This window comes from Sarcophilus harrisii, chromosome 1 (genome assembly GCF_902635505.1).
Source record: "Sarcophilus harrisii chromosome 1, mSarHar1.11, whole genome shotgun sequence".
In the NCBI taxonomy this organism is placed as follows: domain Eukaryota; kingdom Metazoa; phylum Chordata; class Mammalia; order Dasyuromorphia; family Dasyuridae; genus Sarcophilus; species Sarcophilus harrisii.
In genome coordinates this window covers 670,675,523-670,699,948 of record NC_045426.1, presented here as the reverse complement: position 1 = coordinate 670,699,948, position 24,426 = coordinate 670,675,523, and the positions used below count along the sequence as shown (strand labels likewise).

Below are 24,426 nucleotides of genomic sequence, written 5' to 3'. Positions count from 1 at the left end.
TATCTTTCATCTTTGGACCCAAACGGAAATGTGACAGTGGAAGCGTGTTGTTTTTCTGCTTTAAGTGCTTCACAGGGCTTACTGTTGTATGTATTAAACATTCCTTTCAGCTGTGCAGCAGGGAACTTTTTAGCCAGTGACACAAATGAGCAAATTGTCTCACATATTTAAGCACATAAAAATCAGCAGGTTGGCATTTCAGAACAGAAAGTGGCCACCAGGCTAGATCAAGAAGCTGGTAAAATGGGGAAGAATCCTTACCAAAGGCTGCTGCCATAGTCTGGTCAAGAGAAGGCTGGCTATCACCAGAGGGAAGATCTGGGCGTGTATAGTCTCTGCTTTTATCGTTGTTGTATTTCACATTGAGGCTGGTGAGTTTAGAGAAGTCAATGCGCAATGTACAGCAGGCATTGTAGATATTCTGCCCATCAAGAGACTAGAAAAAGAACCCAAAGAGAAAGAATAAGCAGAAGAGTCCCTATCACAAGTTCAAACCATTTCAAAGAAAGAGGGAAGGAAGCACTACAAACTAACAGTGGATATACTCACCAACTTAGCATGCTGGGCACTCACTGGGTCAGAATATTGTAACAGAGCCTGGAACTGGTTGTTCTTGGTAAAGGTTATTATTTTCAACACTGTGCCAAACTTAGAGAAAATCTGTAAAGAAAGTGAACAAATTTCTCCAATAGTTCAAAACTCACCATTTGCTGAAATACCTATATACATGACCAATTGACTTGCAGTCAAACTTAATATAAAAGAAATAAGGAAGGAAATTAGGTTAAATAGCAGAATGAATGTTCTGGATCATCAATAAATGCTCTGGGCAAAAATCTATAATCCAACTTTCTCTACACAGTTCCCTTTAGATCTCCAGGGGGTCCAAACTTGAAAACCTGAAAATGTTAACTGTAACAAATTCCTTTACTCATTTATAAACATTCTTAGAAGGGATATATAGGCTGTATGGTTCCATGATGCAGCCTCACCCTCAAAAAATGACAAAAATCTTCTCTATGAGGGATTATGAAGAGGATGAGCTCTAGTCACAAACAAAATCTATGATCTTTAGTTATCTCCAATTTGCTTGTTGCACATAGTTCATCTCACCTGGTGAAGTACATCCAAAGTGACTGGGTAGAAGAGATTTTCTACGATGATCCTCAAAACTGGACTCTGGCCAGCCACTGCCATTCCTGCATCAGCTGCTGCAGCAGAGGCAGAGAGGGCCAAATTTCCTGACTGAACAGAGTTTACAGCTTGAAGTGCTGCCTGGGCACGCTGTGGAAGACATTCCCATCTGGTTAGTACTTGTACTTTGTCCAAAACCTACAGGGTATTCATACTATTTCATCTTGTGTAGCCAATTCTTCATTTGCATACTGCTACTACAACTTACTACTTATTTGACAGGATGTCCTCAAAAGCAAACTGCACTGTACAATAATTTTCTCATGATGTAATTTTAAGTCTATATAGTGGCAAAGTTTCATCTTTTTAAAGGGTCAATATGCCTTCAAAGATGATATAGGACAATGAAATTTATTCCCATAATCACTTCCATTTTCCTTGAGTTGATCCAAGGCTTTGAATATAGGACAGTCATTATTACATAAACATAACAGTGTTTATTTCCTGACAAAGGACAACACTGCAGAATTTCCAATACAATTTTATTTGACATTCATCTTGAATATATTGAAATTCATTTAAAATTCATACAAATTAGTATGAAATAAATTTCAAGAATTCAAAGCAAATATTAATTATCTTATAATTAGGGTGAGACAACTAAATGAAATACACCTTTACCCCGAGCTTTTAGAATTCTATTTCCCCTTTAACTTTCCCCTAATACCAATCTTCTTGGCTTTTTAACCAGCATGCCAGAGACTACACTGGAACCTAGAAAAATGACCATCTATCCTCCTACTTACTAAAGATTCACTGAGATTTGCAGCATCTTTGCTGCTAGTCAACCAATTGATAACTTGCTCAGAGTCAGCGTCTAGACCTCAAGACCAAAATTCCAATCAACTAGATTTGCCCCTTCCTCTTACCTATCAAGATGTTAGGATGTCCCTGTTCTCTATATTGTTCAATAATTCAAAGCTCTTCCAACAGAAACTTACAAAGCAAGTTAGAAAAACTCTTGTGCTTAGTTACCTTTTCAAGGTCTTCAATGACCTGGTTCTAACCAACTTATTGAACCTTTTGTGCCAATTGCAATTTTCCCTTCAGAACAAGTCTTCCTATTTCTGCTCTTTATTGTTCTGCTCCTAGTTCTTGAGTTGATGAGCTCATAAGAATACCTTTGAACACTTATACTTGTTTTTCATCATCTAAATCCTATCTATCCTATCCTTGAGAGCCTAACTCAAAAAAAGGAGCCAAATCAACATCTCAGAAACCTTATATTGTAAAATATACCAATTTTCTTTCATTACATATTGCCTCAATATATGTCTATTAGTCTTTTTTGGAAGATTCTTTGGTTGTGGTAAACAGGACCTGGAGATGGTAGAGGTCAAGTAGGGGACAGCTCATTTAGAAATAAAAGTAGAGAATAAATACTCACCGCTTGATTTGGAGAGTTGTCTGTTTTGAGCTCCTTGTGGTTTGAGAATTGAATGTAGATAGGCTGGCTTCGAAGAACAGGAGTCACTGTGGTATAGTAACTTACCATAGTGTTTGATGCCTCTTCTGTGTTCATTTCAAGGAAAGCCTAAAAAATAAGGATTCTTTGATGAGCTGATTAATGGTCAAGGTACTACTATCAGTAAATAAATTCTGATAAAACTTGTACTGGAGGAAGGAGGGGCAAATAAATGATCATTTTCTGAGCCCCAGAATAAAGCCCAGAAGTCTTAACTAAAAAACTAAAAATTCTCATATAAACCTAAACTATGTTTAACACTGAAAAATAAAATCATTAAAAACATGTATGAAATTTACTTTTACTGGCTACTGTGTAGTACCATTCAACTTCATAAAAGCACTCATTTCACCAGCAGACTCATACTGGCAACCTACCTATTGTCCAAACAAGGAAAGTCAAAAGGGCTTAAAATAAAATATAAATATATAAATAATAAAAAAATATATATAAAAATAAATATAAAATATATAAAATAAAAAAAAACCTTTAATCACAGACTAAAGTGGGTCATAAGTGGTTTATCTTCCTTAGCATCATGATTTTCATATCGGAAAGCAGGATTTGCTAAACTTGAACTAGTCCTAGGAACAAAGGAAAAAAATTGCTCATCTACAATTCCTAATTACAATCTACTCAGGACTATAAAACTGGTCCTGCTAGCTGCCCTTCTGACATTACTATGCCAACTATTGCTAATATCAAGCACTGTTCCATTTAGAAAAAACTGCTCTCTGAACAAAAGAGGAATGAGGTAAGCTTAAAAATACTAAATTAGAAGGACTTTAGTTAGAATTTACTACTTACTACCTGACCTTATTTTGCTGTACCTTATCTAAGTCTATTTCTGCATTCGTAAAAATAGGGTAAATGGATAATCAATAGATTTCTCTAAAGATCTAACTACATTTTCTAACCCTATAAAACGATACCTTCCTTTAACAAGGTCAAATTTTAAAGATTTTTAAGATTTCAATTTTTTAAACTGAAATTTTATTGTTGACATTCTCATTAACCCTAAATTTTAAGAGTTATCACCACCATTTTTCAGATAAATAAACTGAAGCCCAAAGAATATGCCTATCCTTTGACCTAGCAATACCACTAGTAGTCCCAAAAGAGAAAAAGGAAAATTAATGCAAAATATCATTGGATCTTATTTTTTATGGACCAATGATATTTTGCATTAAGATATTCTCCAAAACAAAAACAAAAACCTAGAAAAGTACTTCATTAACTCAAGCAAAGTAAAATGTACTGTGTTCAAATTAATAGTAACATTATGGGATGATAAGCTATGAATGACTGAATTAGCAAAACAATAATGGAAGACTACTCTGAAGGACTTGAAAAATGCTAACCATAAAGTTTATGTGTATACAGGTTGAAGCAAAACTTTTCTACTTCTTGAGGTGTTTTGTTTTGCACAACTTAACATGGGCTTCTTAATGAGGGTAAAGGGAGAGATTCTGGAACTTACATGTTTTCTTCAAGAATAGTTGCCACAGGACTACAAATAAAAACTTCAAAGGCCTGTATTTTGGGAAAGAAACTTTCTGCCCTCACATTCCTTTACCTAGACAAGATAGCATTATCTAAAGTGCTATTAGATCCAAATACTAGCTTTTCCAGAAAAATTATTTAATCAATTTTCTAAGTCTTAAATCTGAGGCTAATCAGCATAATTAATATAACAGAATACCTGGTTTTTGCCTTTCAGCATGAGAAGATTGGTGACCTTGCCAAATGGTAATCCCAGAGAAATAACCTCAGCTTCTGTGACGTCACCTGGGAGTTTTCTCACATGGATTACTCGGGAAGGGACTCCTGTGCTTCTGTTATCACCTTTAAATTTCTTGCTGTCATTTCCATTAGCTGAAAATAAATATTTTAATATTAATATTAATATTAAATTGTAAGACCAACTCTCAGTTCACATGAAGTTCCTGTTAATAGCCCATTCTAAGACCAGGACTCAAAACTCAGGTTCTTTCAGCAATGTCAATTTGAAACCTTTTAACACCATTTTTTCTTTTTCCTTATAAGCAAGCCTTCAGAATATTACTTCAAAATTTTCATGCCTCATAATGCCAAGAATCCTTTTCCATTAGTGACTAAAATGAAGCAGCTGACCAGCTCTCATAGCGATTCTACACTATTCCAGTCAGGCTCTAGGTATCCCAGATCAGCTTATATAAAAATTTCCATTAATATCCATTTTTAAAAAGGCAATTTGTCAAATCAAATTTCAAAGATTACCCTTTCTGCACATATAAGGGAGGAAAAAAGTACAAGAATTAAGTAACATTTAAAAACTCATTGTATCATAAATCACAGCCTTTCCTTAAATTTTATGCTTCAAGACCCTAATTCAATACACAACACCTAGATCAGCTCAAACCACATAGTACAAACCATGAATTTTGAGTAAAGAAAAGGTGATTTAAAGTTGAAATAATCAATTTCCATGTTCTTTATTATATGCCTCTATGGAGCAATTCCTTTAGTTTTTCCAAGTTCCTTAGATCAACTGCAGGCTCTTAAAACATTTGCATGCTCTAAATTCATTTCCCAAAGTTCACTAAGAACAAATGAATGTAGCCTTATGAAGGTGGCTCTTATTTACTAGAAAGAGATTCCCAGTAAACCAATTAGAATGATGAAATCAGGAGAAGAGTTAACAGGCTACTGAAGTCTTAACATCTGGCCATTGGTTTCTTAAAACTTGGCTAGCAATTTTACCTGCAGAAGCAGAGTTGCTGCTCATGATAAAGGGTCCGTTAGTAACACAAGTAGAGAAAAGCTCGTCAGATCCCCGCTGGAAGAAAAAAGGAAAAGGGTGAGATGTATTTACTAAATGAATGTATTTACTAAATTGTATTTCAAGTACTTTTGAGAACAGAACAATTCTGAAATCAGATGATGAAGTGATACTGCACTTATTATGGTGCTAGCTTAAACCTTGCCTTCAATGAATTAAAAACCTGTGTTCAACTAATATTACTGAGGTAACAGGTTCCTTGAGAGGGAAAATTAGTCAGGAAAGACAAAATTTTCCTTTAAGTTCCTAAGATTATTTCTTTGGAAGTTTGAGGTTTAAGTAAGCAGGATAATGAAGTGGACAACATTTGAGGTTCCCCTAAGATTTACAAGATAATATCAAAGATTAGCTAGCAATTACTGGGAAATCAAGAGATTACCCTGGATGTGACCAAATGGGAACTGGGAAGAAAGCAGAAGGAAACTAAAAATTCACTTCAAGTACCCATGTTGTCAGTTTTTGAAGGCTATCTTTTATTTGGGGCTCACACAACAGATGTTCCCAATAATCCCACTTCTACTACTGGAATTTCTTTACTATTCTGTCCCTCATTATAAAGTTAGAATGAGCTTTATGACCAAAACGCTGTTAAAAATTCAAAGTTAGATTTTAGCAGTCTTGAATTATCATATAAAAAGCTAGACTTCAATGATCCAATGGGTGACAAAGAACTCCTTGTGAATAGGACACTGGCTACCTTAATTTCCATACCCTGCAATGCAGCCAACAGGAAGATGTCCTATTTTCCAACAGCCCCAATGAAACCATACCCTCTGCTTTGTCACACTTTCAGAGATTACTCGAAACACTATCTCTTTTATCAAGTACTATCCAGTGACAAGTGGTGTAACTGTATCACTTCAAAATACAAGTGCTATTTATTTAGTCATTCCAGTGTCTAGGATACAAACTAGGTCAAAAAAAAAAAAAAAAAAACAGCAACTTATATAATTGTCTGAAGAACTAGCTATGATTCCCTACCATCAGTAACCACAAAGTCCTTACCTCTAAATTTGTAGAAAACAAAAATGCAAGTTCACCATTTCAATTTTAACCAAAACAAGCTGAGGCTGAGACAGTGACACTGAGCAAAAAAGCATCCGTATAGAAATTCAACAAAAGCAAAGAAATCCTCCACCCTCTTCCTCAATTAATCTGGAATAATGAGCATTCCACCAAATCATGCTGGAAATTAAAACTACTTTGAAGTCTACTCAAGCCTTTACTGGGGGGAAGAGCTAAGCTAAAATATTAAAATTTAAATAAAAATATTAAATTTAAATAAATTATATTATTAATTAAAAGTATTACATTGGTAGACACATGCAATATTATTACTTGGCAATTAAAATGTGTGATCAAATGAAGTTTTAAAAGGAGAGCGAGTCAAGCACAAATGTGTGGTTTGCCAAATTTAAATTAAAAAATATTACTGCCATAGTTCATAATTTTATGAAACAAGGCAACTGTGGTAACACGTTTACAAAAATAGTGCAATGAGAATATAATACTCATCTTAAGGCCCTAGACAAACCAAAAGCAGGGCCAACAAATCTGGAAGTCAGCACAAAGCAGAATGAACCAAAAATAAGCATGTGACCAACTTCACATTTTTCTTCAATTTCACCGTCATTTTACTTATATAACTCCACTTTGCACTCAAAACTAATTTTTAGACTCTGAAATCTGCACTATATTACAGAACAGCAAAACCTAAAGCCCTACTTTAGAGGCCCCAACTACAAAATTAAATCTTTACAAATGAATTATTTAAAGCCTTCTTTTAATATGTATATAAAATTTTTAAATTTTCCTCAAATAAAAATCACAGAGTGACAAGATAAAAATGTCAACTAACTGTAACCCAAGATGACTGAAAATCTTCTGTTAAGTGATTTGGGCAAGAAAACCTTAACTTTTCATGGCAACTCTTGCATTCAAATCGACCTCATTGGCTTTGGTTGGAACTGATCTTTTGTGGGGAGAGCCCCAACCATAGAGCTTTTCTGTAATTTTATGCAAATATCCTTAGATAAGGATCAATAACTAAATTCAAGCATAATAATAGATCCTTTAAGTGCTAATGGCCATGTATACCTGATCTTGAGGGGTGATCCAACAAATTCAAGACTTTCAAGGTAAGAATAAAATCCTGGATTTAAAAATGCAAAGGGGACCAGAGAAATCTAATCCAACTTACTTAGTTGAGGAAAGAATCTACCAAATTCACTTTAAAAAGGGGGTTAGAATTTGAACACATATACAACTCCTGTTTTTAATATCAAATCAAATTTCAACCCTTTACATGTGATGTTATCTATTACAATCCCTTTATTTTACAGCTAAGAAAAATGAGACAAGGAATGGTTAAATGATTTCTTTTCAAAGTCTCACCAAGAAGTAATCAATAATTTCAGTCTATGTCTCCAAACCTAATACTTTCCATTATCACCACGGTTAAAGCAATGCATAACTAGCACTAGCAGAAGGAGATGAATAATTAAGATCAGATCTTACACCTTTTTAATCATGGTAAAATAAATTAAAATTAAGATCAAATCCACCTGGTCTCCTCTGTAGAAAACTCCCTTCCTCTCGGGCCTACCTCCAATCAGAAATGAAAAGGCTTAAGTCTGCAGACTATTCTAGATACTGCTTCATTAAAATTCCTGAAGCACCAAATGCCCATCTCCCCTCCCCAAAAAAGGGAGGGAATGAGGAACTACTAAAAATACTGTTTAATTAAGTTTTCGCTGCCCCTATGGTGCTCATTCTAATAATGGATATTAAAAAAGCACAGGAGACATTAGCTTCTATTTATGGTAAAACAAATCCCAGCAAGCATGTCTAAATTTCTATTACAGATGATAAACCCTATTAATTTACCAGCAAAATTAATTCTGATAGATTACTCAGTTGAGAAAATAGATTGGGAATAGAATATTCAGTCCAGAGAATGTAAGTACTATTGAACTGAATTTTGAAGGGCACTTCCCCAGGATTTATCAAGTTCAAATTTATCAATTTTATCCTTTTACTGTTTTCAATGCACTTTTGTTATTTACTATCAACTATTTACTATCACAGCTAATTTTCAATCTCAACATCTTAATCCTTCCTATTTAAACTTCCCATTTCATTGCCGCTGATGTACAATGGACTAAAGGATCTATGTTTGAATCTAACCCCTTCTGTATAGCTTTTGCTATGAAGTCACTTTATCTCTCTGGATCAATTTCCTTATTTAGTGGAAAACAAGGGAATTTAGCAGTATGTCATTTCATTTTTTTCCAAAGCTAAGCTTCAGAATTCTACAACTGATGATAATGTGCCATAGAAACAAACTATTGTATCTGTTTTTACAAGCCAAAAACTACTACCATAAAACCAAAGAATGAAGTAATCTAGGATTGAGGCTTCATTCATATAGCGTTCATTCATGGCCAAAATTTTCCATGTTTCCAAATGGACAAAAGGGAATAGAGAAGTATAAAATATTCAAAATATTTATGGAGTTCCCCCGCCCTAATGAAAGGTAGTGCCTAAAACGCCAAATTACACATTTGTTACCAGTGGCCATATTTTAAGTGTCAGAACTCCGATTCAAATCCTGATCTCTAATCAAATCCAGCAGAATTCCACATGCCATGCCAGAATTAGAAGTTACTCTATTTTGTTTGGTCAATGATTTATTTATATATATATATATATAATGCGTATATATGATGGTCTGTTATGACTAAGCCATGTATTTAAAGCTTTTCAAACATATCAGAAAATACCAAACATTTAGAGAAACATGGAAATGGATTTTTTTTTGCCATAACAAACATGAAAATTGCAAATATTTTTACCTATATCAGATTTCTTGCTGTCTTGGGGAGAGGGTTTATAATGGAGAGAGAAAAATTTAGAACAAAGTTTTACAAATAAATATGAATGTTGAATATTATGTTATGTTACATATATTTGGAAAAACAAAATGCCATTTAAAAAATTAAATTAAAAAATTATCCCATTTGATCCTTATAACAAAGTTGGGAGGTAATGCTATTATCCTCACTGGACAGATTACACACAATTACACACAAATTATTATGCGAGTTGCCCATGATCAAACTGCTACTACATGTTTGAGGACACATTGGAACTCAGATCTTCCTAATGCCTGGATCAAGATATCCAGTGGGCCACCTGACTGATTTACAAGTCAAGGTCAACTTGCTTTGTAAGAATTGCCAGATATAAATTTCCTACTGATCAAAGTAACGATAATCAAGATTAAGCTCTCCTCAGCAACGCAATGAAAGAAAGACAATTCCAAAGACCCATGATGGAAAATGCACATCCAGAGAAAAGAACCATGGAATTAGAATGCAGACGGAGAAACACCAATTTTGGCAGGGGAGAGGCTGGCCCTGGATAGCAGGCCACATGAGCCCCCTCCCATTTTTGCAATTAGACTTGCAAAGATAATTTGACTCCCCTTCACATACCACCATTGAGTCAATGAAGACAGAGAGAAGAAAAACAGTATCCAGGTGCTTGCCTTTATGACTTCATCCCTATCCAAAAACTACCCTGGGAATAGAATTGTCAAGGACAATCCAGCACATAAGGAGGGTACCCCTATCTATTAAAGGTCCTCCTCTGGCAGGGCCTGAGCCAATCTCCAAGCTGTAAACACCAAGTTAACTCCTCTCTGCCTTCCCTTTGAAGTGAAGATAACAGCTAAAACACTAATTGCACTCTCAATTCTGTATTTGCTTGCTTGGGGTGTGCCCAAGTCGTTCTGGACTGGATGCTTTACAAGTATATTCCCATTTTGGTCAGCTAGCTTTAATTCTCCACACTGAAGATTATAAACAGCTAAGTGCTAGCTAGAGCACCAAGTCATGAGGAGTTCAAATCTGGCCTCAGACAAGTCCTGGCTGTGACCTTGGGCAAGTGACTTAACCACAACTGCCTCAGCCCCCCCCCAAAAAAATTTTTAAAAATCTCATCTCACCTCTGTTTCTCTGGTGAGTTGTTTCTCAGGGCTTTTTCCTTTTGATTCTTTCACAACATGACTAATGTGTTAACATTTAAATTAATTTAAATTTTTTTACAAAGAATCAGGAGGAAAAGAAATACACATAGCACAAAATGGTGACCAAATACTCAGAAAATTGCAAGGAGACTTGTCACTCCAACTTAGTGGAGTGACTTAGAAACTTGAGGCAAAGAACATTTTAATTTTCATTATAATTATCTAGTTTTATATAATTCTATTATATATATATATTATTATATATCTATTATATCTATATATATATATCTATTTATATCTATAATATATCTATTTATATATTTTTATCTATATATCTAGTTTTCCCTTTCCATAATGATTAAGGATCATTGAGTTCTACAGAATCCAGCGCTCACTTTACAGTTAAATTAAAAAGACTAAACAATCACTTGAAATTTCTGTAAATCCATTTAGAAATTGGGATCAAAAACTGACTAAATCTACTAAAGCTAAAAGGGGACTGAATGCAATATGAAGACTTCAATTTAAAATGTTTTGTTGCTTCACTAATTTATTCTAACTCTCCAATATTAGAATTAAAAAGCCTTGGAAGCCATGGAAACAACCTTATGAAACAAACCAGCTACAAGAATGAATGAATATAAGGTGTGGTGTTCCTCAACTGCCAAGAAAATTCTAGAGCTTAGAAGTGAAGCAAAGTTGTTCTTCCTGCTTTGTACACTAAACTATACACCCAAGCCTACAGCTAAAAGCATAGAGAATCAAGTGCCATTTTATCCTCTTTCACTCTTAAGGCACAATGATACAATTTAAAGCTCTTTTAAAAAGCAGGCACTTCTCTCTATCGGACTCCAGGAAGACCCAGATAATATACAATACAGGAAAACAAAACACTGATAAACAATATTAGCTGAGCTATAATATTCTTTCCAATTCAAAAACTAGCATAAAAAGCCAGGTGTGGCAAAAATGAATTGCCAAAGTAAAACTGAGCAAGGTGAAGGAGAAAAAATGTACTAGGAAACCCAGGATCACCGAATTTGGGCCAGTAATTTCCTTTGTCTGGTCCCTAAATTTCTTCAAAATCTCCCTTTTCTCCCCCAAAACAGGTTACTGCATGTAAATCAAGCAATTAGCAATTATCTGGAGAAGGGGGAGGAGCTGTATTAAACATGTGGTATACATGTGTGATCATGCCAGCAACAGCAAGCTTTAAAAGTTTCAGTCTTCTAACTACATCAATAAAGGGGGATGGGGAAGAGAAGAATTGGAATTTCCTCACAGCATTCTTGGCTAAGTGCCTTAAACCATAATTGCTGTTCCCATGGCAAAAATCCTGGCTCAAACACAAAAAACATTTCTATGCAACTAAGGGACATCACAGTTGGATGAAGTGGCTTGGTTCTTTTGTGTTTTTGAAGAGCCATTTTATGATGTTCTAACCAAATTTAGTGTATAGTACAGTAATATCACACACACTTCCAATACCATTTAATGACTACCATATAGTCCCTAAAGTTTGACTTTATGTAACAAATCTCAACTATAATCTAAGCTTCTTTCTTTCAACTATTATAAAAATATTACATTGAAATGTTAGCAATAAGATACTACCATGAACCAATTTTACAGTACGTTTAAATAAACGAGAAAAAATGTACATGCAATGTAATTGCACTTCTATACCAATCTATGAGACAGTGTTTCTCTAATCAAATTAAATTGATGCAATTCTGTCTGACTGGTTTGTGTGGAAATCTTCTCAAAAACCTTAATCTCCCTAAAGTCTTCCCCAGGCCAAAAGTTGTATTCAATGCTTTGTCCCATCCCTCAATCCTACTTGAGCAGCCTGGCAGCACCCTTTAGCTTGGGGGGTTGTGGGGAGAGGGGAAGAGGAGTTGGAGTGGGAAGGAGTACTCTCTTGGTGCCAGACAAAACCAGTTTGTGCCACTGAAACTGACTCCCAAGTAAGGGCAATCCAATCAGGTAGCAAAGTCAAGTGATTTAGTTAGAACCTCTCCTACTACACTAGAAACCTTCAAAAGGACACAATCGGTAGCTTTGTAGCTTTCCAGTGTCCTCTGCATAGGAATCAATTGATCTAAATGATTAGAAAAGCTTTGAATTTCCCAACTTGCTAACTATAATGCATACAGGTAATTCTCTTTTTTTTGTTAGTCTTTTATTTACAGGATATATACATGGGTAACTCTACAGCATTAACCTCTTGTTCCAATTTTTCACCTCTTACCTCCCCCCACCCCCTCCCCTAGATGGCAGGATGACCAGTAGATGTTAAATATATTAAAATATAACTTAGATACACAATAAGTATACATGACCAAAACATTATTTTGCATACAGGTAATTCTTAATGTTATGACTCAGAATGAGTAGGAAATCAGAAGTTATATTGGACAGCATAGTGGCAAATTTAACTTCCAATTTTGAAAATACTCATAGCCAATAGCTTGCTTCCTTGCAACTACAATTCAATACTCTAGAGGGCGGGAAGTATCAAGCAAAATTAAATGTACAGTAATAACTTTTCCACATGACAGTACTTCAACTTATTGTCTTCCCCAAGCAAAGCATTTCCAACTCCTTCAACCTTAATGTCTCATCTCACATCACTCTCTCCAAACTAAGAATGGTTTTTGCACAAAAAACCTTGATGCATTAAAGCAGCATAAAACTCAAATGAGTTTTGGTCTGACCTGTTACATTGCTGACTCCATCTTGCAATTTGGTTATTTTTGTTGTCTAACGAAATTAAGGAAAAAAAAGACCAGCTTCCTTGGTCTGTATTTAATATAAATTATTTGGTTTTAAATAATAATTTCAATCATTAAAATTTCATTGCATGAAATTCAGCTTTACATTCTACTCTGTTCTTTCTAGATATAGTCACCATCCATTGCCCAGATGAGCAAATGCTGAACAAAACCAGACAAAGATGGACCATGAGACCTTCTCCCAGAAGAATAGACAATTCATTCTGAAGGATTCAAAGCAGGTTACAACTCACATTTTGCCCACAAGAATAATCATCTAGTAACCATAGGAAAAAGGTAAAAACGAGGTTGTTCTAACAATTCTTTTTTGTCATACTGCTATTCTGTACTCACTGGTTCTCTTCCTATGGATTAAAAGAAAAAATACATTACCCTACAGCCTTCTTGGAAGGAGTCAAAAATGACCTTTTGGGACCCTTTCCTATTCTTCAATTTCATTTAGCAGCTGAACATAATTTAACCTTAGGCCTTATGAATAGTTTCACCATGGTCCAGTGAGTGAGAAAACCACCTAAATTTGGTCAAAAAGTACCCCCTATAAAAGCAGAGGTATGTGTATATATATCTCATGCTACAATATCAATTATCAACACCACATTCAAAGGTAACACAGAAAATTACTCACCTACAGTATCCATTGTATTCTCAATGCACTAGAATAGAATCCAGGTGCTCTTTTGTCCAAACATTCATTTTTTCTTTCACTCTACCAAATGTCTACAATTTATGCCTTAGGCCTTTCAGGGCCACCCATAAATATTCAAATCTTCTGTGATTAATTGCTATAACTCTTTCTAAATAATGTTCTAGGCCTGTCCATCTAAATGGAAATTTCTCCACCTCAGACCAAGTGCAATCTCAAAGAGAATTTTACCTTGGCTGTACCTTTTTTGTGAACCAAAGTATCTGTTACTGTGGCCACCATTTATATCTGGCCAAATTCCAGAAACGGTGTAACTCACTTAATTTCTTTTCACAGAAAGTTTTTCACTCCCTGAAACCAATAAGACACCCCCCTTCTCTCCAAAGTATTACATTTAACAAATGAGCTCAATTTATGACTTGCCAACTGTTGTTCTGCTAGTTAGAAGAATTGAGACTTGTTCCTTTACAAAAACACTAGAGGCCAGGTCACTATAAGAATCTAGAGTTCAATTAAGGACAAAGCAGTAGCTTAATCCCAGTCCAAACAGCAGCCTTTTAAAGGCTATTACAGCACCCCACTTGAAGGTGTTTCAGTGAATATAATTTACTTCTCCCACACTCAAAAGAGAATTTTGCATTTTCAAATAAGCAGTAAGTATAAATACCATTTTACTGCATATATATATATATATACACACACACACACACACACACACACACACATGGGAACACCACAAACATGGGGTTGAACATCTGTAGAATGCTTTCTTAATTAACTTCTGTAGAACTCAGACATCCTTTCAACTAAAGGCCTAAAATAAGCTGCTTCAGCATTAGTGAAAGTAGATAAATCACAAATGGACCAAACAGCTCAGTAACTGGTAAATTCCTATTAAAGGCCCTATTAAATTCTCCATCAAATAGAAATGGAAAACTAAGGACCCCTGCCTTCTCTGATGCTCTACTTTAGAGAGCGCAAATTTAGAGAGGCCAAATTTATAGCCTATTGTAAGACTAAATTTCTGAAGACATATCTAAACTTTAGACTTATGACATCAAGCTTCTTTCATCTGTGATTTTTAAAGAACCTTTAAGTATATGCTGTATCTTTAAAGATAAGGTGAGAAGCAGAAATCCCAGAAATGAAACAAGCAGAAAATTGCACCTCAATTCTGTTTGGGGGAGGGCTCCAATTACATTTGGCACTGGACAAAAATGAATAGCCGATTATCCTTCATTCCAGTAAAATCATCAGAATAGCCACAATTACAGAGCTCCCTTGCTTTTAGCTTCTTTTACTCAATTACATGGAAGAATTGGGAAGGGGCAGGAGACCTTTCTTTTACTAGCCCAAACAGGATTACCTGAACAGGTTGCCAACCTGTAAAATACCCCTTCCTTAATATATATGGAACTATGGAGTAAGAAACTGGTAAATAATTCCCCTTGTTACTTAAGCGAAACTGTTATTTGGTCAATTCAGAACTAGCACAATTTACAAAATTCCTCTGTTGAGGATTTTATTAAAATGCTGGAAATGTGACAAAGTTTCTCCCCTACATTAAAATTTTCCTCTAGACACCCCTAAACTTGATTCTCCCCACACCGAACCAAATAAGTTACACCTAAACAAATCTTTAAGGCTATATAGTATACCAAGCTATTCTAACTAACCCAACCAGGAGAAAATAAAAGCCCAGAAGTTATGACCCACTAAGTGACAAGAATCCAAGGACCTTTATTAAGTAAACCTTTTCACTACTGCCTCTACTACTAATGGCAACATTTTTCAGACAGGCTAAGAAGTTACTCATTTTTAAAGAGATTGCAAGGTAGAATGTTCATCCGTTATGGTTAAGAAAAATGTTAAGCATAAGGAGTTTCCTGTCAGCACTTGGAATTTGAGGAACTCTTCTCCAGTCTCTGGAGAATAAAAGTTGCAGCATTTACACTTAAAAAAGAATTTCAAAGGAGTAAAGATAATACAACATACAGTCGGTCATTAAATTGTATGACATCTAATTCAGCCCAAAAATAACATTCCAATATGTAGTGCTTATTTATCGCCCAGTTGACAATTTTTTGAAATTAAAAGATTAAATTCCTAATTTCTCAGATTCAAATTGCTGAAGAGCAGGAACACTACTTTAGGACTAAAAAATAAAATGAGATCTACATAAACAATGAAGAAGTAGATAAGAGTTCTCATTCTTTTCAATTGAAGGCTAATACTAAACTAGATCAGATGGCTCAGCAAGTGTAACAGAGAGAAAAGTGAGAAAAGTGCCTACCTTTGTACCAACTGTTATATCTGGGACAATGCTGTAGGAAAAAAAGAAAGAAAAGGATAAAAAGGTTAGATAGGTTTGCCACAATCATCAGCATAGTCACAGCAGTAAGGAAAAAAAGCTAGTCAAAGTAAACAGTTGTCTCCGCAAGGAGCAAAGAAGAATTTACACAAGAGCATAAAACGTTATCACAGATTGTTAGGTGAGGGGAAGGGGAAACCCAAGAATCAAAAACTAAAGGAAATCCGAACACCCCACCTAATGCAGAACCTTTCTTTTTTGTAAAGGACAAAGTGAGATAAGTACCCAAGCACAGTAGAGGAATATAACCACCAGAACTTGGTTGAAAGAAAGGGCAGGTAAAGGTCATAGTTATGATAGTTTGACCAACCACCATTTGATCTCAAAGCAGTTAAAGTATACAAGGGCTTTATCCCAATTAAAATTGCCTTAATTCACCCAGAATGCTATCTAACATCAGCAAGACTTCACAAACTTTGTAAAGGCTATTATTACAGATGATCTTATGGTAAGATTTCAGTCAAAACTTTTTTAGTTTGCCAAAAAGTCACAAAGGTGGTTGGGACTAAGGATTTCAACCAGATGCCCTTAGCACTAGCTAATTAGCACACTAAAGGCTCCAGGTAGTATATGTTGGCCACTTGATCACTTCCCTTCAACAGAATAGAGAATGTGAGAAGGGAGACACAGCAACATGCATTTATTATTTGTTAGGAAGTGACCGGAACATACATGAAATGAGAATAAAGTGACTAATCTCAGGTACCCCCAACCTGTTGTTGGCAAAGCTGGAACCAGAAACTCCAAACAGACAAATTTTCCTTATTAAATAAATAAGGGTCATACCTCAAGACAGTCTGGCCTTGCTAGACATCCTACCCCTGTAACTTCCTCCTTTAAATGATTTTATTATTGCTTTTTCTCCAACAAATGTTTAGTTTAGTAAGTTTAGCAAGATTTGTCTTCATATTAAAACCTTATTGGATCCATTCATCTGAAAAAATTATCAACAGGTCTCTGAAAACTCGGGGCCACCCCGATAAAAATACAAAAAAATTTGGGGACACTTTCTCCTCTAATAAAAAGGTTAAGGAAGGTTCTGCCATAAAGAGCTCATTTTGTTTTCAAAAGAACTATTAGCGGAGAAATAGCCCTAGAAAAACCCAAGTATGAGAAGCATCAAGTTTCCTGAGCACTGGAAGTTATCAGTGCCATTTCTTTCAGTTTCCTGTTCCACAGGAGGGCCTCAGACACAGGAAATGTTTTATATAAAGTAGCTTTTATAGAAAATATTCCAATTGTTTCAACAGGAAGAGATTTCAAACTCACCCCCCACCCCAACTGCTGTCTGTGGATTCCTGTTAACAAACCACAGAATACAGTATATTAACTCAAAACACAAAAATAAAGTTGATGATGCTTCCATATATGATGAGAATCAGTAAGTCGCATTTTTCCCGTAACATTTAGGCATTAAAAAAATTGAGGACCCTCCAAAATGTTCAGTTGTGTTTTTTAGAAAGTCCATTTATTCCAGAAAAAAATTTGTGAAATTTCTTATGCTAAAGATTTATGGGACTTTAACCCTAACCCCAGAATATTCTCAAGAAATATTATTTCCCAAAATAAAGCACTTTTATGCATACCCAAACAGTAGCGTTAAAATGTTCAAAACTAAAGTGAGGGAAAGAAAGTTTTAAATAGATCAAAAATAAATTAGATATGCAATATGGTTCCATAAGAGTGAGGGTTATGTGGCTTTCCCCAAGGATTCACAATCATAGCAAATGTACAAAATACGAGACCAAAAAAAAAAGCCAATTACCTATCTTTTTCTTCCAAATGATATAAAGGATTCTTTTAAGTCAAATCTCAGTAGCAGTTAATTTATGTTACTTGCCAGACTATTAGTCTGGCTAAAGTGTAGCAAAAACTTAAGCAACTCAAAAACTGGCTGAGCTCCAGACCTACAAGCTATCCTGTACAATAACAGAAGGGCCAAAAACACTTTCAGATTGCAAAGATGAACAGATAAGCTTTTCAAAACTATTATCTATCCAAAATTTATTTTCTGTGATCAGCGGATCTCTTTAACAATGCATTCAAAAGTTTTTTTACTTTTTAAAAAGAATGCAACGTTTTTTAGTATTCCCATCAGATTTATGGTGTAACAATTTTAACCTTGGGGACAACTAAATCCGATTGATTTTAAGAAATATATTTAAAATATCACTGTCTCCCACAACACAATTGCTTTATCATCCCTTCTTTATTAGGTTTATTGAAGTCCCTGGAAATACTACACTGGCTACATAAAAACCAGGATTCCAGTTCCAGCTCAGGAGTAAAATAAGAATATTTTCCTTCCAAAGAGATATGACATGAAAATCAACCTCTTAAGACCTTTTAAAGTTGATTTCATAGTTACTTCTATGAAGCCGGAGCTGCTTTCCTTTCCCTTGCCTCATTCCCCCAAATTTAGAAGGGGCAGAAGATATTTAAATATATTTTTAGGAATCAGTCTAGTTTTGCCTCTAGATAGCCACGACCTGAGTGACCTTAGCGAAGACACTCAACTCTCTGGGCTTCGGATTTCCTCCTTCAGGAGAAGCGGCATAGAACCAGTTCATGAAATTCAATCCAAAGCCTAGCCAAGGTATTTCTCCGCGGTACCAGATTACTTGCTTTTACTCTGAGCAAGTTGCAGAGAGCGTGACGAAGTTTTCTGGGCTAAGGAACTTCGGACATCCTAGCCCAAGCCTTCGATTTACAGCTGTGCAAACGGCTTGCTGAGCCATGTCCCAAGCGGCAGCATTGTCTCGGATCTCTGCAAATCTGTACAAAACTTTTCTTACCCCAAAAGTACCTAGATAAATGGGAATAAGCTCCTATTTTGGTTGCAAAACGTGGCTCACAAAAGATTAAGCTGCAAAGCTGCACGAATGGAGACATTCCAACTCAAGGCGCCCCTCGCATTCAGATGGAATTTTGCTAAGTTTCAAAAATGTGGTTATCCGGGTGGAAAGGAACGAGCTGGGTACGCCGGGCCTGGGCCTTCCCGTGAGAGGCTCCAGAGAGGGAGCGCCGAGAAGGTACCCAAGCACAAAGGTCGCGGGGCCTCCCCCGGATCACACAATGTGGAGGAACTCCCTCCTCCCTGACTCAGTTTCCTCCTCGGGGAAAATGGGAGGGGTAAAGGGGGACGTCGGCAGCCCCACCCGGGGATCCGGGAGCGGGGGGTCCAAGTCGAGGCCTCGAGGCCCAGTTTAAGCTAGCGACTCGCCCGCCCCGCCACGGTCCGGTCCCGACTCCTTCCCGGCGGGGCAGGTCGCCCCCAGCCCCACCCGATCGGGCCCGGGGAGCCGAGGCCTCCACCCCGGAAAAGCGCACGCTGGGAGGGTGGGGGCGGGGAAGGCCAGAGTCCAGGGGCGGGAAGGCGGGAGGGGCCCCAGAGCGCGGAAGGAGGGCGGGAAAGGCCACGGTGAGACACGAGGAGGCAGCCACCGCGTGGGGCCGCGAAAAGGGGCGCCAAGAGCCCGCAGCCGGAAGAGAGGGAGGGGAAGAGATGCGCGCGCAAGGGGGAGGGGGGGTGTCAAGAATTTCTTTTTAAAAAAAAAATCTACGAAAATGAGACTCTTGAAGAGGGAAAGCAAGACGCCCGCAGTGAAGCCCGGGCTCGCGCCGGCAGCCACACCACGCACGCGCGGCTCGTGCTCCCGAGGGGGGAGGGGAACCGTTTGTCCCCCAACCCCGAAAGGCGCGAGGCGTCCCGCGCCCCTCTCATACACATCCCCACCTCCCCAGGGTCACAGCACCGGTCCCAAACTCTGGCGGCACCCGGCCCGCCTCAGGAGCGTGACTAGGAGCGGCCATGAGGAGTTAGCAGGAGGCCCCCGCGGCGCCGCCCGCGGGTCGGGCGGCTGAGGGAACGGAGCGCCCGACGAAAGCCAAGACCGCGGCAGCAGTGGACAGGAGTATTCTGGGGACAGAAAATAGGACTTACCCGTCCATGGCACACGAGGAGACCCGAAGGGAACGGAGTGGAGGCGCCGGAATAGCAGGAACCGACTCAACGGCTCCGTGTTATAGACTCACAAAATGGCGGAGACGCCCCGACCACGTCCCCCGCGCGCCCTGCCCATTGGCTCCCACTGAGGGGAGGGGGCGGGGCGATGCTTGCAGTCCCCCGCCAGGTTTACCAATTCGTTCCTATGTCTCCTGGAGGGTGGGACCAAAAGAAAACCGAGAGAATTATTAGACCAGATGCCTGTCTGTCAATTCCCAAAGTGGAAACAGCCTGTAGGAATGAAAAAAAGAACCACCCACGTGATCGCCCATGAGCCACTGAACGGCCATCTTGAGTGTGGTTTTGTGGGTTAACGGTAGCCATCTTGAGAGTGGGTACGTGGCGGCTCAGAGAGCGGGAAGCGTGGAGCCCGTTAGGGCGGCCATCTTGTCTAGGGGCAGGAAGCTCAAAGTTCCCCATCTTGGGTGCTAAGAAAGCAATCCTCGTGTCTACTACGTGCAGGGGCCATGTTATGTGTGGGCAAGGGATCCCTAGGTGGCCATCATCGTTGTGGGCAAACAGTCCCAAAAGAATTTTGGACTCTTATCAATCCCCTCCCTATGTTACGGCGTTAGAAAAATTGCTTCCCTGGGCCCACAATTTGTAAGACACGGGTGAAAAGCTGTCCTGAGGAAAAAGGATGAGGCGAGCTGAGACACGTGTGGGCCGGGCTCTTGCCCGCGTTACTGAGGCGGAGGCCTGGGGCAGGAGCGCCCTAATTAGATCCCTGGGTGTCGGGCCGGGAGCGCCCTTATTAGATCCCTGGGTGTCGGGCCGGGAGCGCCCTTATTAGATCCCTGGGTGTCGGGCCGGGAGCGCCCTTATTAGATCCCTGGGTGTCGGGCCGGGAGCGCCCTTATTAGATCCCTGGGTGTCGGGCCGTGAGCGCCCTAATTAGATCCCTGGGTGTCGGGCCGGGAGCGCCCTTATTAGATCCCTGGGTGTCGGGCCGGGAGCGCCCTTATTAGATCTCAGGGTGTCGGGCCGGGAGCGCCCTATTAGATCCCTGGGTGTCGGGCCGAGCGCCCTTATTAGATCCCTTGGGTGTCGGGCCGGAGCGCCTTATTAGATCCTGGTGTCCGGCCGGAGCGCCTCTTATTAGATCCCTGGGTGTCCGGCCGGGAGCGCCCTTATTAGATCTCTGGGTGTCCGGCCGGGAGCGCCCTTATTAGATCCCTGGGTGTCGGGCCGGGAGCGCCCTAATTAGATCCCTGGGTGTCGGGCCGGGAGCGCCCTTATTAGATCCCTGGGTGTCCGGCCCGGAGCGCCCTTATTAGATCCCATCCCTGGGTGTCGGGCCGGGAGCGCCCTTATTAGATCCCTGGGTGTCGGGCCGGGAGCGCCTAATTAGATCCCTGGGTGTCGGGCCGGAGCGCCTTTATTAGATCCCTGGTGTCAGGCCGGAGGGCCCTTATTAGATCCCATCCCTGGGTGTCGGGCCGGAGCGCCTTATTAGATCCCTGGGTGTCGGGCCGGAGCGCCTTATTAGATCTCTGGGTGTCCGGCCGAGCGCCTTATTAGATCCCTGGGTGTCCGGCCGGAGCGCCTTATTAGATCCCTGGTGTCGGGCCGGAGCGCCCTTATTAGATCCCTGGGTGTCGGGCCGGAGCGCCTTATTAGATCCCTGGTGTCGGGCCGGAGGCGCCCTAATTAGATCCCTGGGTGTCGGGCCGGGCGCCCTAATTAGATCCCTGGGTGTCGGGCCGGGAGCGCCCTTATTAGATCCCTGGGTGTCGGGCCGGGAGCGCCCTTATTAGATCCCTGGGTGTCGGGCCGGGAGCGCCCTTATTAGATCCCTGGGTGTCGGGCCGGGAGCGCCCTTATTAGATCCCTGGGTGTCGGGCCGTGAGCGCCCTAATTAGATCCCTGGGTGTCGGGCCGGGAGCGCCCTTATTAGATCCCTGGGTGTCGGGGCCAGGAGGGGCCTTAATAATAACTACTATTTACATAATGCTTTAATGTTGCAAAGCACTTTACATTGAAAACAATCCCATGTGTTCCCCTAAGTCATCCCTGATAGCCAAGCCTGAAACTCTGTATTACTCCCCTTTCTCTCCTCTGACATAGTCACCTCCTACTGAACCCATTTTCCTTCTTCCTTGTACTATGGCAATAGCCTGGAGGTGGGTCTGCCCGCCTCCAATCTCTCTAACCCACCTCCTCCATTCTACAACTAAAATGATCTTTTTAACCATGGCCTGACCGTGTCACCCAACACCCAACTCAAAAAACTCCCAGGGGTCCCTCATTCCCTCCAGAGTCAAATACAAAATGTTCTGTGTAGCATCAAAACCCTTCCTGACCTAGTTGCCACCTCCTTCCCTATAATCCTTTTCAGTCCAGGGATTCTGAACTCCTGGATGTCCCCCACAACAAGACACCACACCTCTGGCGGGGCATTTTTTTGGCCTGGCTTCCTAAAATTCCCAGCAAAAAATCCCTCCTGTAGCAGGGCTGAGACACGGGAGCCACTAATCCATACACATCCCTGAGGGACAGAGGTGGGTGATCTTTAAAATGTATTAAGTATGTTTTGTAATTTTACTTGTTTTGTTAACTATTTCCCAATTACGTTTAAATTTGGTTCAGGTCTCAGAAGTATTCCTGGCTATTTGAGGCCTGCGTACTTGACAATTCTAGCACAAACACACACTCTGTGAGAGTATCTTTTTGCTTTTCTTTGTATTCCTAGTGTTGAACACAATGCCCTGGCTCATAGCAGGCATTTAATCAATGAATTGACTGATAGGTAAAATACTATATCCATTTTACAGATAAAGAAACTGAGGCTCAAAGGGGTTCCCTAATTTGTCCATGTTTGTGTGTGTACTGAACCCACTGGTCCAGCCAGGCTTCCTCTCTAAGGGAACATGGAAAGTCAGAGGTAGAATAACTCTTCGGAGACTTTCTAGTCCATCATTTCATAAAAGAAATTGAGACCCAGAAGAGGAGAGCTGGCAGAGCAGTTGAGAACCTTCATCCAGGATGGTGCTGCTCTTGGCAGATCCTCCCCCACCTTCTCAAACGGAAGTTGAACTCCATCATTGTTGGTGGCTCTGGTCCTGGAGAAAAGTTGAGGCAAGTTTAGTTGAGGCAGGAGCAGACAAGGAAGCCCAGGTTTTTTGTTCTGCCATTGATGTTCAACAAAGTCTGAGTATCAGTGTATTCACCTCTAAAATGAGGGCCTTTGAGTAAATGAATTTATTCCTACATTTAAATATAAACAAATGTGACTTTCATTCTAATGCTTACAGATATTAGGCTTCCCCAGACAGGGGGTTTGAAGCATGATACCCGAGTCTCTTGCTCTTTAGAGTGGAGATAAAAGTGTCCAATTCCCTTTTATAAACTATTTATGATCGATGATATATCTCTGATGCCCCGGGGGTCTTTCAGTCCATATGCTAACTGTGTATTAGAAAAGAAAAAAAAAGGCAGGCCCAACTTGAAGACCAGTCCATCTCCAGTTTCTTCCCCTACCTGTTTTGGGTCATGTCCCTTTAGGGATTGTTTGCCTTGAAATTCTACAGGCCCTTCCCTTCCTTCCTGCCCTCTCCCTCCAGAGTGGCCAAGGTATATGGGTATGTCGTTGACACCTCTGCTTATATATTTCTGTGTTGGGATCAAAATATCTTCCTTTTAATAAATGTTGCAAAGTGATTCAAAGACATTTTGAGGAGGGAAGTCAATGCCTGCCTGAGGAACTGGTGAGGAAGGAAAGAGCAAAGTCCCAGGAATGGGAGACCGGGTTTGAATCTGTGTTTGCTTATTCTATCTGGATATCAGTTTCTTCATCTGTAAAATGGGAGAAGGAGGAAGAGATGGTCTCTAAATGCTCTCCTGGCCCTAAATCTAGGACTATCTGACCCCAGAGACAAAAGTGACTAGCCTAGCCACAGACTTCTCTTGGGAGGAAGAAGGAAAAAGGGATGCTCCCAAGATCTGTATTCATCTGTATTTCCGCCAAGGACTCTTACCTTTCCTGCAAAGAGCCTCCTTATGAAGGATGGTCTGCCACTTCTGTCTCCTTGAGGATCTTTCTCCCTGGGTCCAGCATCCTATACTGACCCAATATCTCAAGTGTCAAAGTAAACATTGTCAC

The 24,426-nt window shown here is 39.5% G+C and overlaps 1 protein-coding gene across 3 annotated transcripts in view; it reads right to left on the bottom strand.

Moving 5' to 3' along the window:
* Positions 1–20,594, bottom strand: part of PTBP1 (polypyrimidine tract binding protein 1) — a 30,537-nt gene extending 9,943 nt beyond the window's left edge. For 2 of the 3 annotated variants that reach the window (XM_003760855.4, XM_012542271.3), the window contains exons 1-8: positions 20,262–20,594; positions 16,241–16,271; positions 5,402–5,477; positions 4,362–4,534; positions 2,582–2,728; positions 1,114–1,284; positions 550–660; positions 262–436 (exon numbers count right to left, since the gene is read on the bottom strand). In XM_003760855.4, the coding sequence (XP_003760903.1) occupies positions 262–436; positions 550–660; positions 1,114–1,284; positions 2,582–2,728; positions 4,362–4,534; positions 5,402–5,477; positions 16,241–16,271; positions 20,262–20,269 (892 nt within the window). In that variant the 5' untranslated portion in view covers positions 20,270–20,594. The remainder of the gene's footprint in view (positions 1–261; positions 437–549; positions 661–1,113; positions 1,285–2,581; positions 2,729–4,361; positions 4,535–5,401; positions 5,478–16,240; positions 16,272–20,261) is intronic. The other variant, XM_012542272.3, reaches the window with a different exon arrangement.
* Between the last annotated feature and the right edge of the window lie 3,832 nt (positions 20,595–24,426).